This window comes from Silurus meridionalis, chromosome 4 (assembly GCF_014805685.1).
Source record: "Silurus meridionalis isolate SWU-2019-XX chromosome 4, ASM1480568v1, whole genome shotgun sequence".
NCBI lineage: Eukaryota > Metazoa > Chordata > Actinopteri > Siluriformes > Siluridae > Silurus > Silurus meridionalis.
Genome location: NC_060887.1, coordinates 22,429,974 through 22,444,122, shown reverse-complemented (window position 1 = coordinate 22,444,122; position 14,149 = coordinate 22,429,974). Strand labels below are relative to the sequence as shown.

Below are 14,149 nucleotides of genomic sequence, written 5' to 3'. Positions count from 1 at the left end.
AGCTTGCATTCGAAAGCTTGAGTGGAATAAAGAATGTGACACTCGAAAAATTCCTTGGTCAGATGTAAGCAGCTTGATAAGCTACTGTCTGCTCTTAGTCAGTGCAGCACCCTTAATAAGGGTTTCTACTGTCACTCTGTCATCGATGAAAAAGCAATATGCCTTAAATCAGTTCGGAAACACCTGACGCTTGAAAACGGATAAAGAGTGTAGGTGTTAGTGTTGGAGGCCGTCAAGGTGAACGGTGCTCTCAGCGGCTCGGTAGATGATCAGTAGTGATAAAAAAGAATCTAGTGGAAATTGTTTGTGGTGTATTGTTACAGTGGTCTGTGTTATTGCCATATATTTTTCACTTTGACTGCCAGATGTGAGAGTGTTTTAGCTTTGCTTTATACCTTCAGGCAGTGACTCAGTGGTGTGAGAGATCTAGATTACTAAGACAGCTAGTGCATCATATTAAAAGTCTAACCAATCTCCCTTGTCAAGAACACAACAGGAGGGATAGAGCTCTCTCTCTCTCTCTCTCTCTCTCTCTCTCTCTTTCTTTTGCGCGCGCACACACACTCATGCCCTGTCGCTTTCTCTCTGTTTTGCTCTTTTTATAATCGTGAGTGTCCATTTTCTCTGGCTCTCGTTCATTAGTGGCCATTTGAAATGCAGAACGGTGCACTTGACGTGACGGCCCGCGCTCGGTGCCACGTCGCTTCAATCAACCTATAAAATGCATTTGTTGAGTGTTTGAGCGAGCGGCTCAATAAATTCTGACTTTTGCGTACGCTATTCATATTCATAATCAGATCTGTAACAAAGGAGTCGGATCTTTTTTTCTTCTTTTTATCGAAATGTAAAGCGTGTAACGAGCCACTCACCAGTTAAAATAAAGCCGTAGTCTATTTCATCATTCTCACGCCGCGTTGCCGAACAGCTTGTTCCCGTGCCTCACCTGTCTGTTTTGGAATGCATTGTAAATCCCAGTGTTTTCAAAAATCTGTCTTTCCATCCGGTGACTGGTGCTACATTGTTTATTTGCGCAGGTGGAGTCAACTCAGAGCATGATTCGCATCCTGGGCCTGTCTGCCACGCTGCCTAATTACTTGGACGTGGCATCATTCCTGCATGTGAACCCCTACATTGGCCTGTTCTTCTTCGACAGCCGATTCCGCCCTGTTCCCCTTGGACAAACGTTTGTTGGAATTAAAAGCACAAATAAGGTATGGATACCATTTTTATCTCACTATTCAAATGAAATGCGGTGTCATGACAGCAGACCTGCCAGCCTTCATCTCTTTTGCATGGGAGCTCTGCTTCCTGATAACAAGGTTTTACAATGATGGACTATGTGTCCTGAACTCTCAGATGCACTGTGGAAGCCCTGGCACACCTTCTAATCACCTAACATTATTCCCTGTTTGGGGCTGTGCTCTTGTCTTGACCTAATTTTCCTGCTTGAAGGATGCATAGAAGTTGTGAAGAATGATTTAATCAATAGTGAAATAAAATCTGGCACTGTACTGTAGAAGTTCTGCTTGGCTGCAAACTAAACTATTAGATAAAAATATATTCATTGGTGCATTAAAATTCATCCAAAACCTATAATGCACTTTTGGAGAGAAAAAAATGGATTTTAACTTAAAAACAAAAAAAAAAAACACTGATTGGAAAGAACTGTCAGACTTTACAGTTACAAATTAAATCCAATTCTAATGATACCGATCATTAGATTAGTGATTACAAAAGCGGTTTTTGTTTTTTCGCAGCAGAGAAGCGCTGAAACAATTTGAGCAGCAGCTCATCGGACATCATCAGCCATGTGGAAACATTTTACTGTTTCTACAATGAATATTATACAAGTAATTTGTTAAAAAGGCAATATTCCGTCTCTTTTATATTTTGTAGCCTTATGCAAAAATTCTGTAAATTGAATTTCAGCTGGCCGTTCTCCTATAAAGCCCAGATCAGTGGTGATTTTCAGTGACGACTGACCTTCTGTTTCTTCACACATGATCTTTGGAGCCTTTTGGGTTTCTGCACCCCTCTCTTCCCAAGGTTTCTTCCCCAGATGCTTAATACGGCCCTTTATGGAGGCCACGGTGCCCTTTTGGAACCTTAAATGCAGCAAATTTGTTTGTGTCGAGGCACAAATCTGCGAAAGAATACAATCCTGTATAGGAATGCTGCAGTTCCTTTTACCTCATGACTTGGGTTTTGCTCTGATAAGCAGTTTTGTCTGTTAGGCATGTGACCTTTTCCAAATCGTGCTCAATCGATTGGATTTGCCACAAGTGGACTATTTTTGTGAGGCGAAGTATTTTTTCATGCAACAAGAACAATGAGAAAACAAGGGATGTAAAACTTTTATATACTTTGAAAAATGTCTTCATTGAAAACCTACAACATCTGTGTATTGTGTGTTCCATGTTTAGATTCAGCAGATGCACGACATGGAGGAGGTCTGCTACGACAAAGTACTGCAGCAGATTAAAGCTGGACATCAGGTATTGTGTGTGTCTGTTTGTTCCCCCTAGTGTCATCATTAACCACAGCTTGAAAGTCACATGTACTAAGGACGGTTTGTTCATGCACAAGCTTCCCTGAAGAGAAAAGGGGAGAAAAAAAATCACCACACAGTCCATCTCTTGGCAGCTTATTGTAGTTTTATTGAAAAGAATGAAAAAGCCCTGGAGTCTGGATATGTCCATTGTACGAGTCCAAATTCTGATAATGACTTATTAAATCAGATCCAGCATGGCTCAGTCTGTTCTCTAGCATCTCGCAGACTTCTCTACTCCGGGGCAGCTTGTGACTCATACCTCTTGCTGAACTCAATTTCAGAGATGCGCAAATCACTAAACTAAAAGACGCTTACCCACCACATCCATGCCCAGAGAATTATAATTGCTGCTCACTCGCTTGTTCCTCCTGCTTGATCCGAGATTGTTTTTCCACAGGGTTTTTTTTTTGTTTGTTTTTTCCAGATTTCTCTCCAGTGTCAATCATTTGCCAATTCACATCCATTCAAACTCTAATCATGAAGTTTGATTGTTGTCAAATGAACGGTGCGCTGCAATATAAATTCGAGTTTTTTTTTGTTTGTTTTTCCAGATTTCTCTCCAGTGTCAATCATTTGCCAATTCACATCCATTCAAACTCTAATCATGAAGTTTGATTGTTGTCAAATGAACGGTGCGCTGCAATATAAATTCGAGGTTTTTTGTTTGTTTTTTTGCCTTTTTCCCATCTGGTTTGAAAGCAGGTGACCTGTGAAAAACGTAACAAATCAGCGTGCACGTAAATGATGTCAGCGAGAGACTGAATGACTTAAAACATAGTCCGTATCTCTTTAGCACAGGAGTAAACAGTAAGGGTGTCTATTTTGGTCATTCTGACAGCTCGGGTCCATGGCAGATAAAATAAATAATGACTCCATTTCCAAGGTACGGGCTTGATTCTATATTGTGTAGCATGCTTGTGCAAAATATACACAGATTCGACGAAAAAGAAAGAAAATGACCAGTTGTGTTTGGCAGCCTGAGAAAATCTTTTTACTCCTATATTTTCTTTTTGCTGTATTCGCTATATAGATGGACACCCTTGAATAGTTTTTGTGTTTTTTGAGCATCCCATTCCACATTCAGTCCCTATTTGTTGTTATAATCTTCTGGGAAGATGTTCCACTAGATTTTGGAGTGGGCTTGTGGAGATTTACAGCCACAAGGTGTTAGTAAAGTCAGGAGGCCTGGGGTGCAGTCAGCGTTCCAGTTAATCCCAACACTTTTTAATAGGGTTGAGGTCAGATCTCTATAGCAGGCCACTCAAGATCTTCCACTCCATTCCATATCTTATTGGGTATACAGAGGCATTGTCATGTAGGATCAGGTTTGTTTCAAAATGAACAGACCAGAGGGAATAATGCCAAGGAAATTAGACATTTTTTTTTTTTTAGAATAAACTGATTTAAAAGAAATCACATGCTCTTCTGGTAGCACTGGATAGTGGGATTATAAGTCAAATTAAATATGATAAGAGGATGAGATTTAAACATTGGAGACTTTGGTATAACCAGTTTTTGGGAAGTGCAGAGCTTTGTGGTATTCGTGTGAGCAGCAGAATAGCTAATTAACCTCCAGCATGCATTACCTGCATCACACTTTCCTGAGTCGCAAAATTGGCCAATACTGCGCTGTGTAGGTCCTGCAACATATGTGTTGCACATTATTGCATCATCAATCGGGGCAAAACGGTAATGGCGCGAAGAGTTGCTTCTTTTCTTCTTCATTTCATTGTCATGATTGAATGTTACCGTCTCTTTAAAAAAACTTGTCACTCATTAGAAACCCTCATGAAGAAATAAAACAAATCACCAAAATGGCAAATTTTCCACATAGATAATTATTATTGACCACAGAAAAAGTTATAGAGATATAGTTAGAGATATAACTTAAAAACGTGTGTGTGTGTGTTTGTTGTTCGCTTGCTTGTGTGTACATGCATGTTTGCTTGCCCCTTATGTCTTTTTATCTCCCACACTCACAAACTCAAAAGGGACAAGAAAAGCTGTGAATTCAGCCCGCTCTTATTCTGCCCATCTGCTCACAGTAATGAGCTTCCCGTGTCCCCCTACACACGCACGCACACACACATGCGCGCTTGGCGCATTACCCGCTTGCGTGACAGTCAATACTCAATCATTTTTCAATTTAAAAAATGCTCAATAGTCTGTAGTGATGAAAACTTGTGATAATAAAGCCCCCACAATCGGCCTGTGAGACTTTCACCTGAACAATGTTTTTTAAAACTCTTTGCTTGTTCATGAGTCATAAGTCCCTGCGCAGAAATCTAAAGTCCAGTCCTTTAGGTTATGGGATTAAAGTACAGTTGAATTACCTTCTTCTGGCCCCGGAGCACGCAACAGCACATCATCACGTAAAATCCTTAATAACTCAGAAACTGCATATTGCATCCTTGACTCTTGGCCTGTGGCTATTAAAAGGGAATGATTGCCAATGAAAAGTAATGAACATTTGCTTTCAGTGCTACGGCTGCACAACAGTGATCAGTGTTGCAGGTAATTCATTTAATTAGCATAAACGCTACCTGAATATCTTTGTCTTAAGGTGGTAAAGTAAGTAAAAATGGTGAAAGGCTCGGCCGAGGCAGGGTAAGAGATCATATGAATTTCTAACAAAATGTGCATTACAATTACAGCATGGTATTTACACCATCTGCTTCAAAAACTTCAGACTTCTCAAACCATAGCCAACATTTCATGCCCACCAACACTTAATACATAACTCCCAGCTGAATGGCTGGCATTGTAGAGTTCGTCTAAATGTTTAACGCAGTGGGTTTTTTAATGGTTGTTATTATATTACAGCACTGGGTTCAAACACGAATTCCTTTTTTTTGTTAGTTATTATATATATATATATATATATATATATATATATATATATATATATATATATATATATATAATCAGTATAAATATACAGGTGATGGGGATGTTGACTAATTGGTGAGATGGATAAAGCAGTAAGGCAGACAGTAAAAGTGATAGACAGATGGTTAAAAGGCAGTCTGCACAATATTTCAGACAAGCTGAAACCTATTACAGTCAGCTTCACATTGTGTAAGACTATACTGAGAAAGTAGGCTTTCCTCTTTTATTTTACTTTAGTTTTGTTTTGTTTGAAGTATACTTTTAGCACTGCTAAATAGTTCTCTACTTTCTTTATTTGACCTGCTAGTCTAAAACTAATGCTAAACATTAACCGTTATAAACTTTTTACATAGGCTCTGTCTGTATTTAATGTTTTTATAGGTATTGAATATACACTGCCCGTAGGTGGAGGTTGGACTGCATCAAGGATCGGCTCTGAGCCCTTTCCTGGTTGCAGTGGTTAAGGACAGGTTGACTGATGAAGTCAGACAGGAGTCTCCATGGACTATGATGTTTACGGATGATATTTTGATTTGTGGTGAGAGTAGTGAGCAGGTTGAAAAGAGCTTCGAGAGGTGGAGGTACGCGCAGGAGAGAAGGGGAATGAAAGTCAGTAGGAGTAAGAGAGTACATGTGTGTGAATGAGAGGAAGGGCAGTGTGCGGTTCCAGGGAAAAGCAGTGGAGAAGGTGGAGGAGTTCAGGTACCAGGGGTCAACAGTGTAAAGTAATGGAGAGTGTGTTAGAGAAGTGAAGAAAAGAGCACAGGCAGGGTGGAGTGGGTGGAGAAGAGTGACCGGAGTGATTTGTGATAGAAGAGTATCTGTGAGAGTGAAAGGGAAAGTTTATAGGACTGTGGTGAGACCTGAGATGTTGTATGGATTAGAGACAGTGGCATTGAGTAAAAGACAGGAGGTGGAACTGGAGGTAGCAGAGCTGAAGATGTTGAGGTTTTCGTTGGGAGTGACGAGGATGGACAGGATTAGAAATGAGTTTATTAGAGGGACAGTGCATGTAGGACGTTTTGGGGACAAGGTGAGGGAGGCGAGATTGAGATGGTTTGGACATGTGCAGAGGAGGGACATGGGGTATATCGGTAGGGGAATGCTGAGGATTGAGCCACCAGGAAGGAGGAAAAGAGGAAGACCAAGGAGAAGGTTTATGGATGCGGTGAGGGAAGACATGCAGGTAGTTGGTTTGAAAGAGGCAGATGTAGAGGACGGGAAAGTATGGAGACAGATGATCTACTGTGGTGCCCCCTAATGGGAGAAGCTAAAAGAAGAATATACACTGCCCATCCAATTCCAAAGTCTGCAATGATGTCTCATGCTCTCTGAACCACTTTTTCACAATTTGTGTTTGATGAATTCTGGCATTGTCGTCTTGAAATATTTCATTAATGGAATAATCTGGTCATTCAGTTTATTCAGAAAGTCAGCTGACCTCATTGTTTTGGCACATAACGTTGCTGAACCTACTGTAGACCTGACCCCAGATCATAGCACTGCCCCCACAGGCTTGTACAGTAGGCACTAGGCATGATGGGTGCATCAGTTCATCCACCTCTCTTCTTACCTTGATGCGCCCATCGTTATGAAACAGGGTAAATCTGGACTCATCAGACCACATGACCACCTTCCATTGATCCAGTGTCCAATCTTAATGCTCCCTAGCAAATTGAAGCCTTTTTTCCGATTAGCCTCACTGATAAGTGGTTTTCTTAAGGCTACACTGCTGATTAGTCCCAATTCCTTGAGTTCCCTTGGCACTGTGCATGTGGAAATGTTCTTACTTTCACTAATAAACATAGCCATGAGTTCTACTGTTGTTTTTTTACTTTTTGATTTCACGATCATTCGAGAATATTTTGCGACCACATTTCTTCCTCAAGGATGATGGTTCCCCACTATACTTCCAGTTTTTAATACATTGGACAGTCTTTCTTAAATTTTTGTAGTTTTAGCAATCTCCCAAGATGTTTTCTTTACTTGATGCACGGCAAAAACCGGACCCTTCTGAAACAGATTAACATCTTTTCCACGACTACAGTACGTGTCTTCCGACATGGTTGTTTAAGAAATCACAAGCTACTCACTGCATCAGTTAGTGTTAAATAACTTGTTGCCAAAATTAAAATCATCCATGCAGTAATTATCCAATGGGAGGCTCTTACTTATTTGCTTAGTTAAATACAGGTGTTCATTTTTTATTAAATTTTTTTGGATGGTTACTATAAGGTTTGAGGCAGGAAACTGTATAGGAGCGTCTTTGCATGCAGTAAAATATAATTTCTCTTCACCCAAACATGTTCCAGCATGACAATGCCCACATGCACAAAGCAAACTCCATGACGATATAGTTTACATGTGTTGAAGTGGAAGATATTTACATAGTGAAAGTACTAACACCCTTGTATCTGAATAAGCACAAATGTTAGAAAAAAAAAAGGTTTGGCCTCTTGTCCACAATGATACGAAATCTTTTGTCCGGCGAATGACGAGCTTTTCAAATGGATAAATTAAAAATTGAATTTTCTCATTGTTGTATAGACTGAAAGATGTATTTTAGTCTTGTGACACAGTCATGTGACCTGTTGTCTGTCTGTGTGCTTTTTTATTGACAATTTTAAGAAACAGAATGTAAAGTACTGTACCAAATGATGGAAACATAGGCCACAATGTCTTATGTTTATACATGCACGCAGTGCAGGCTTGTAGCGTTTTCAAATGTGCTCCGTAGCGTTTTCAAATGTGCTCCCGCATTTTCTGTTGGATTTTTTTTTCCCATCCAGTCATTAATTTAGAATAAAGGCCAAAACCCATAGTGTTTCTATATCATTTTACACAGAAGACTGATTGTCAGATGTGTAGATTTTCACCAGCATTTCAGCACTGTGATATGTAAGTAAGTCCACCCACACTGTACAGAGGCATGAGTGGGAATGAGGGCAGACACTATGCTGTGATTCTGCTGTGAATTCTATATCGTGTGTGGTTGTTAAGTCGTAGTGTTCTATGGGCTCTTTGAAAATTATTTTCTGCTAATGTTCGGCAGGTCGAATAGAACAAGGAAATGGGCCACATTTTACTCTAGACACATGCGCCATAAATCTCCAGTATGTACGCTAGAGGGATTCCTCTCCAGTGTCAAAACATTACCATGAGCTTCTTATTAAGGATTAATCTCATGACTGAGAGAGTACTAGATATACACTCCCTTTCCTTCTTAGCGAGGACTCGTCTTTTATCTAGCGTGCTGTTGTTAGCGAGGACCGTCATCTGTTTTATTGTGATCTTGGAGCTCAGTGATTGTGACCAGCCTGCTGATGTCGGTGCCTGACCGTGTTCCTCCAGAACACAGAGAGGTGCTGATGCTCATAATTCTTTCGGGGATGACAATGTAAGAAGTGTCAGAGCCGGTGTATGCTTTGATTTATAAATTCCAACAAATTCAAGCATAGCCGCTCTGTTTCTCTGTGTAGAGCAGAATGTCCTGGGCAAGTTACAGTAGGAACATGATGTTTTGAAGATTTTTGTTTAGTTTTTTCCCATAAAAAAAAATAAAGAATCCAACACAGTTTACATTAAAAAAAATACATTTAATATGCTTAACCAATTTCTTGTCACTAGGTAAAAATAAGTAAGCTTTAGATAAGATGACTAGCAAAGCAAAGCTGCATTATGTCTGAACAAATAAAGCCTGGGTCAGGTGAGCTTTTAAAGAAAATGTGCATACGCCCTCCACATGCACAGCTCAACTGTCATTCCCATGTGTGAAGTGGAACAATTCTATTTAGAATACCATTGAATTCAGGATTCATGTATACTATTCGCTCATAACCGGGTTTTTATTATTTTTTATTTTTTTATCAAAATTGACGCTGATTGGTTTCCGTTTTAAGCAGCTGGGGCTGTTTTGTGTATCTGCAGTAGATTGGTGATTTCTAGGCATGCTGCCACAGCACCATTGAGAGATGCTCCTCTCTCAGCTTGATATTAAATTGTCAGAACTGCCGGTGACATATATTAATTTCATCTGGGCGCATGATGGATGGAATTTTCTTTATGAAATACCCCCTTTAGCTCCTCTGTCGAGACCTGGGCCGGCAGACAGAGCATTAATAAGCTTAAGGAAGATTTCAGTAACAGCTTGAGCCTTTGCTTCCTCAAGGCTTCGACATGATAAAAACAACCCACTAAATAACATTTGGTGCAGAGGTCCCTGGACCTTTTCTAGACATTTTTTTTTTATTAAAAAAAAGTGAAAATGTTAAAAGGTAAAAAAGCAGTATATATTTTTCGTAAAATCCACTAATCCACTTTTTTTTTGAGCAATTTGGGATATTTTGCAAATATATGGAAACTCATACAAAAACACACTTTTCAACCGTAATGAGCAGAAGAGCATCTCGGAACACTGAATACAGTATGTTAAACCATACGCCTTGGGGCTACAACAGCCGAACACTACATCCAATTTTCACACCTGTCTGCCAAGAACAGAAATATGGAGCTAAAGTAGGTGCAGGCTGATTAAAACTGACCAGTTGGAGAAATGGTCTGATGAGTCTTAATTTTTGCTGCCTCATGAAGATGGTAGTACAATTTGGCTCCAGCATCATGAATTCATTGTCCAAAACTGCCTTGTCTTAATGCAGAGGTGTCCAAACTCTTTTCTGTGAAGGGCCAAACATGATTGAGGGCCACGGGCTGAAAGAAAATTTGCATTATTGCTATTATATTAAAATGAAAGTTGCCAAGGTTTCTCACATTTATGATTTCATTATATTTAAAAAATAAATACTCTACAGATTAATCTTCTTAACTAATGCAGTCTTACTTTCAAAGTTTTCTAGTCCGGTTAAACTTATAAGTAGTAAAAAAAGTTCAATGCCTAATACAGCTGTTCAGACTGCGATATGCAGCGATATGCTTGTGAAATTAGTGCCTTCTAATGAAAATACGAAGCCGCTCTTCATTTAAAAATGTTCTGAATTAGGCTTATTCAAATTTACTTATATTCTCTCATTTCTTTACAATTCTCTACTTTAAAAAAAAAAGTCACTGCCTTAAAATAAAACTTTATATAGAAAAGAATTTATATAAAAAATATTAAATATCAAATTATAAATGAGGATATGTATTAGTGGCTTCTCTCTCTCTCTCTCTCTCTCTCTCTCTCTCTCTCTCTCTCTCTCTCTCTCCCTCATGTACAGAATGATGGGCAAATAAAGTCACCATCTCTGTGTTAATGTACCAGTTCAGGCTGGTGGAGGTGGTGTAGTGATGTGGGGAATGTGTTTTTGGCTAATCCATTCAAGAATTGTTTAAATTGTATATTTGCATATGTTTTTATTTGGATATATTGTTTATTTTACCTGCTCATGCTCTTTATAAGCCACAGATTACCCATAGTATTCATGTCATGAAGAACTAATGAGAAAAGGGAATAGATTTAGATTGATCACACTCGTATGCTAAAGCTCAGCCTTATCTTGGATCATAAAGAAACTCTACACAGTGTAAGGCTTCTCATGAGCAGTTAAAGGAGATAATGCAGAATCTTATCTGAGTGTTTCTCTGCATGATGTAATGTTTAATTGCCTTAAAATCCGAGCATCTTTATTTCATACATTGATGAACACTGTAAATGAATTGCTTATTACTGTAGATCTGGAACCAGTATCTGTGTGTTTTGTGCTTCTACGAGCCTGTGAGTGTCTCAGTTTTGTATTAGGTTGTGTTGCAGGAACTGAGTGTCCTCGAGTAGACTGTATTAGTTCCATTTTTTTCCCCAGGCCTTTTCATCAGTAAAGACACAGTTTATTATATCAGCGTGCAGCACCCAGGCTTTTGGGGAATTGAGAAAACCAAGGTGATCTGACCTCCTTATTCTGCTGCAGTTTCACACTGCTGACTGCACACAGAGTAAATACTGGTGTGTGCCTGTGCAGAGTCTACAGCTGAGCGAGAAGAAGAACCTGCACTGTGTTTGTACTGTTGAAATGTTGAACTTTCTAATAAGAGATGCTATTTTGAATCTCTGCACTATACAGCATCGATTCTCATAAGCCAAAAATTAATACATTTTTCTGTATTTAGTTCGGCAAACTTTTTAACATAAAGTACTACTGCCTAGCTGATCTGATTATTACCAGTCTTTTCCAATAGATGACGGAAATCTTGTTAATAAAATCATTCGCATTTAATATAGTGTGGATCAAGCACTTCTTCTTCTTCTTTCAGCTTCTCCCATTAGGCCCCCCCAAAACCTCCTCCTTGGCCTTTCTCTTTTCCTCCTTCCTAGTGGCTCCATCCTTATAATTTTTCTACTGATATACCCCATGTCCCTCCTCTGCACATGTCCAAACCATCTCAATCTCGCCTCCCTCACATTGTCTCCAAAACGTCCTACATGCGCTGTCCCTCTAATAAACTAATTTCTAATCCTGTCCATCTTCGTCACTCCCAACGAAAACCTCAACATCTTCAGCTCTGCTACCTTCAGCTCCACCTCCTGTCTTTTACTCAATGCCACTGTCTCTATACCATACATCATCGTAGGTCTCACTACAGTCCTATAAACTTTTCCTTTCTCTCTTGCAGATACTCTTCTATCACAAATCACTCCTGCTATCACTCTTCTCCACCCACTCCACCCTGCCTGCACTCTTTTCTTCACTTCTCTAACACACTCTCCATTACTTTGCACTGTTGACCCCAGGTACCTGAACTCCTCCACCTTCTCCACCTCTTCTCCCTGCAACCGCATCACTCCACTGCCCTCCCTCTCATTCACACATGACTTTCATTTCCCTTCTCTCCAGCATGTACCTCCACCTCTCCAGGCTCTTCTCAACCTGCTCCCTACTCTCATCACAAATACCAATATTATCCGCAAACATCATGGACAGGTCAGACAGGAGTCTCCCTGGACTATCACCACTGCAAATAGGAAATGGCTTAAAGCCGATCCTTGATGCAGTCCAACCTTCACCTTGAACCAGTCTGTCGTTCCTGCTGCACACTTCACTGCTGTCACACTGCCCTCATACATGTCCTGCACCACCCTCACATACTTCTCTGACACACCTGATTTTCTCATACAATACCGAACTCCTCTCTCGGCACCCTGTCATACACTTTCTCTAAATCCACGAACACACAATGCAACTCCTTCTGACCTTCTCTGTACTTCTCCATCAACATTCTCAAAGCAAGTAATGCGTCTGTGGTGCTCTTCCTCAGCATAAAGCCATACTGTTGCTTACAGAACAGTGTGGCTGCAAGCACATAGGCAATAAAAAAAAATTATACAGGAGCTCGTCTGTTGGATCGGACCACACGGCTCAGCCTTCGCTTTCTACATGCGTTAATAAGCCTGGGATGCCCATGACCCCTTCGCTGGTTTACCACTGTTTTCTACTTGCACCACTTTTGATAGATACTGACCACTGCAGACCGGGAACATCCCACAGGGGCTGCAGTTTTGAAGACGCTCTGACCAAGTCGTCTAGCCATCGCAGTTTGGCCCTACTCAAACTCACTCAAATCCTTACGCTTGCCCATTTTTTCTGCTTTTAACACAGAAATGTTCACTTGCTGCTTAATATAGCCCACATACTAACAGGTGCCATGATAAAGAGATGATCAGTGTTATTCACTTTACCTGTCAAAATGTTATAATGCTATAATGTTATGTTTGATCAATATATAGGTCTGTGGCCATCATAGTTTCCTTTCCTTACTTTGCTATTTGTGAACAAGGTGTTTTCACGACAGGTTTTAAAAACTATTTCCAAATTGTGTTTGTATTAAAATATGAATCTGGAATCCAATTCAAACGTCCTATCGAGATCTCTGGAATTTCATTAGAATTGAATCGGAGCGTTCGTGCTGAAACGCAGCCCTTTCTAAGTAGAAAAGTGGAAAAAAAAAACATACAGTTTGGGGTTGTTCTACTATTTTTTCCTTAGTCATAGTGCAATATAAATGATTCAAAAAGCCAAATCTAGTGACGTTTGTTCTGCTTAACATGATTAATATACATGATTTTATTCAGCACCATTTATTTAAAAAAGTGGGAACACATAAGCATTAGTTTCCCCTCAGAACTGCCTGTTTGCACTCTCAGTTGTTGGTCTAGACGGATTGAAAATATTCAATACAACATTAGTAGTGCACTGTATGGACAGTGGAGAGCAATTTGAGATTCAGATTTGCTGTTTTTTCTCTAATGCTAATGTGCAGCTAATCTAAATCACAGCTTCATTGAATCGTCACAGAGAAGGGAAATTATACAATACACATTTTCATCCTTATATTTTAAATATTATCAGCTGCTCCACAATTCATTCCATATCTGATACACTTATATCATATATAAAAGGCTTTATTAGCACTAAAATATCGGCTTATTGTTTACACAAATACCAGAATAATAAATAGCATTAACATTGTTCAAGATTTTTCTTCTCAACTTAATGGCATTTATATAAAAACGCTTGTATTTCTAGATTAAAAAAAACAGGGGACTCAAATTTTGGTTAACATTTGCTTGTCATTTTGTGATATTTGAGTAGCCTTGTGTGTCCTGGAACAGGCAACGCGATGACATGTCTTTGAAATTACAATATCATAAGGTCAATAAAAAATTGAGCAGGAGTCTAGAGGTGGAGTTGGATGTGTTATATTAATATAAATGATTTGAAA

General features: G+C 39.5%; 1 protein-coding gene across 5 annotated transcripts in view; it reads left to right on the top strand.

Annotated features, from left to right (window-relative positions):
• Positions 1 to 14,149, top strand: part of ascc3 (activating signal cointegrator 1 complex subunit 3) — a 159,938-nt gene that overhangs the window by 84,745 nt on the left and 61,044 nt on the right. For all 5 annotated transcript variants that reach the window (XM_046847275.1, XM_046847273.1, XM_046847272.1 and 2 more), the window contains exons 12-13: positions 1,035 to 1,211; positions 2,424 to 2,495. In XM_046847275.1, coding sequence (XP_046703231.1) covers positions 1,035 to 1,211; positions 2,424 to 2,495 — 249 coding nt within the window. The remainder of the gene's footprint in view (positions 1 to 1,034; positions 1,212 to 2,423; positions 2,496 to 14,149) is intronic.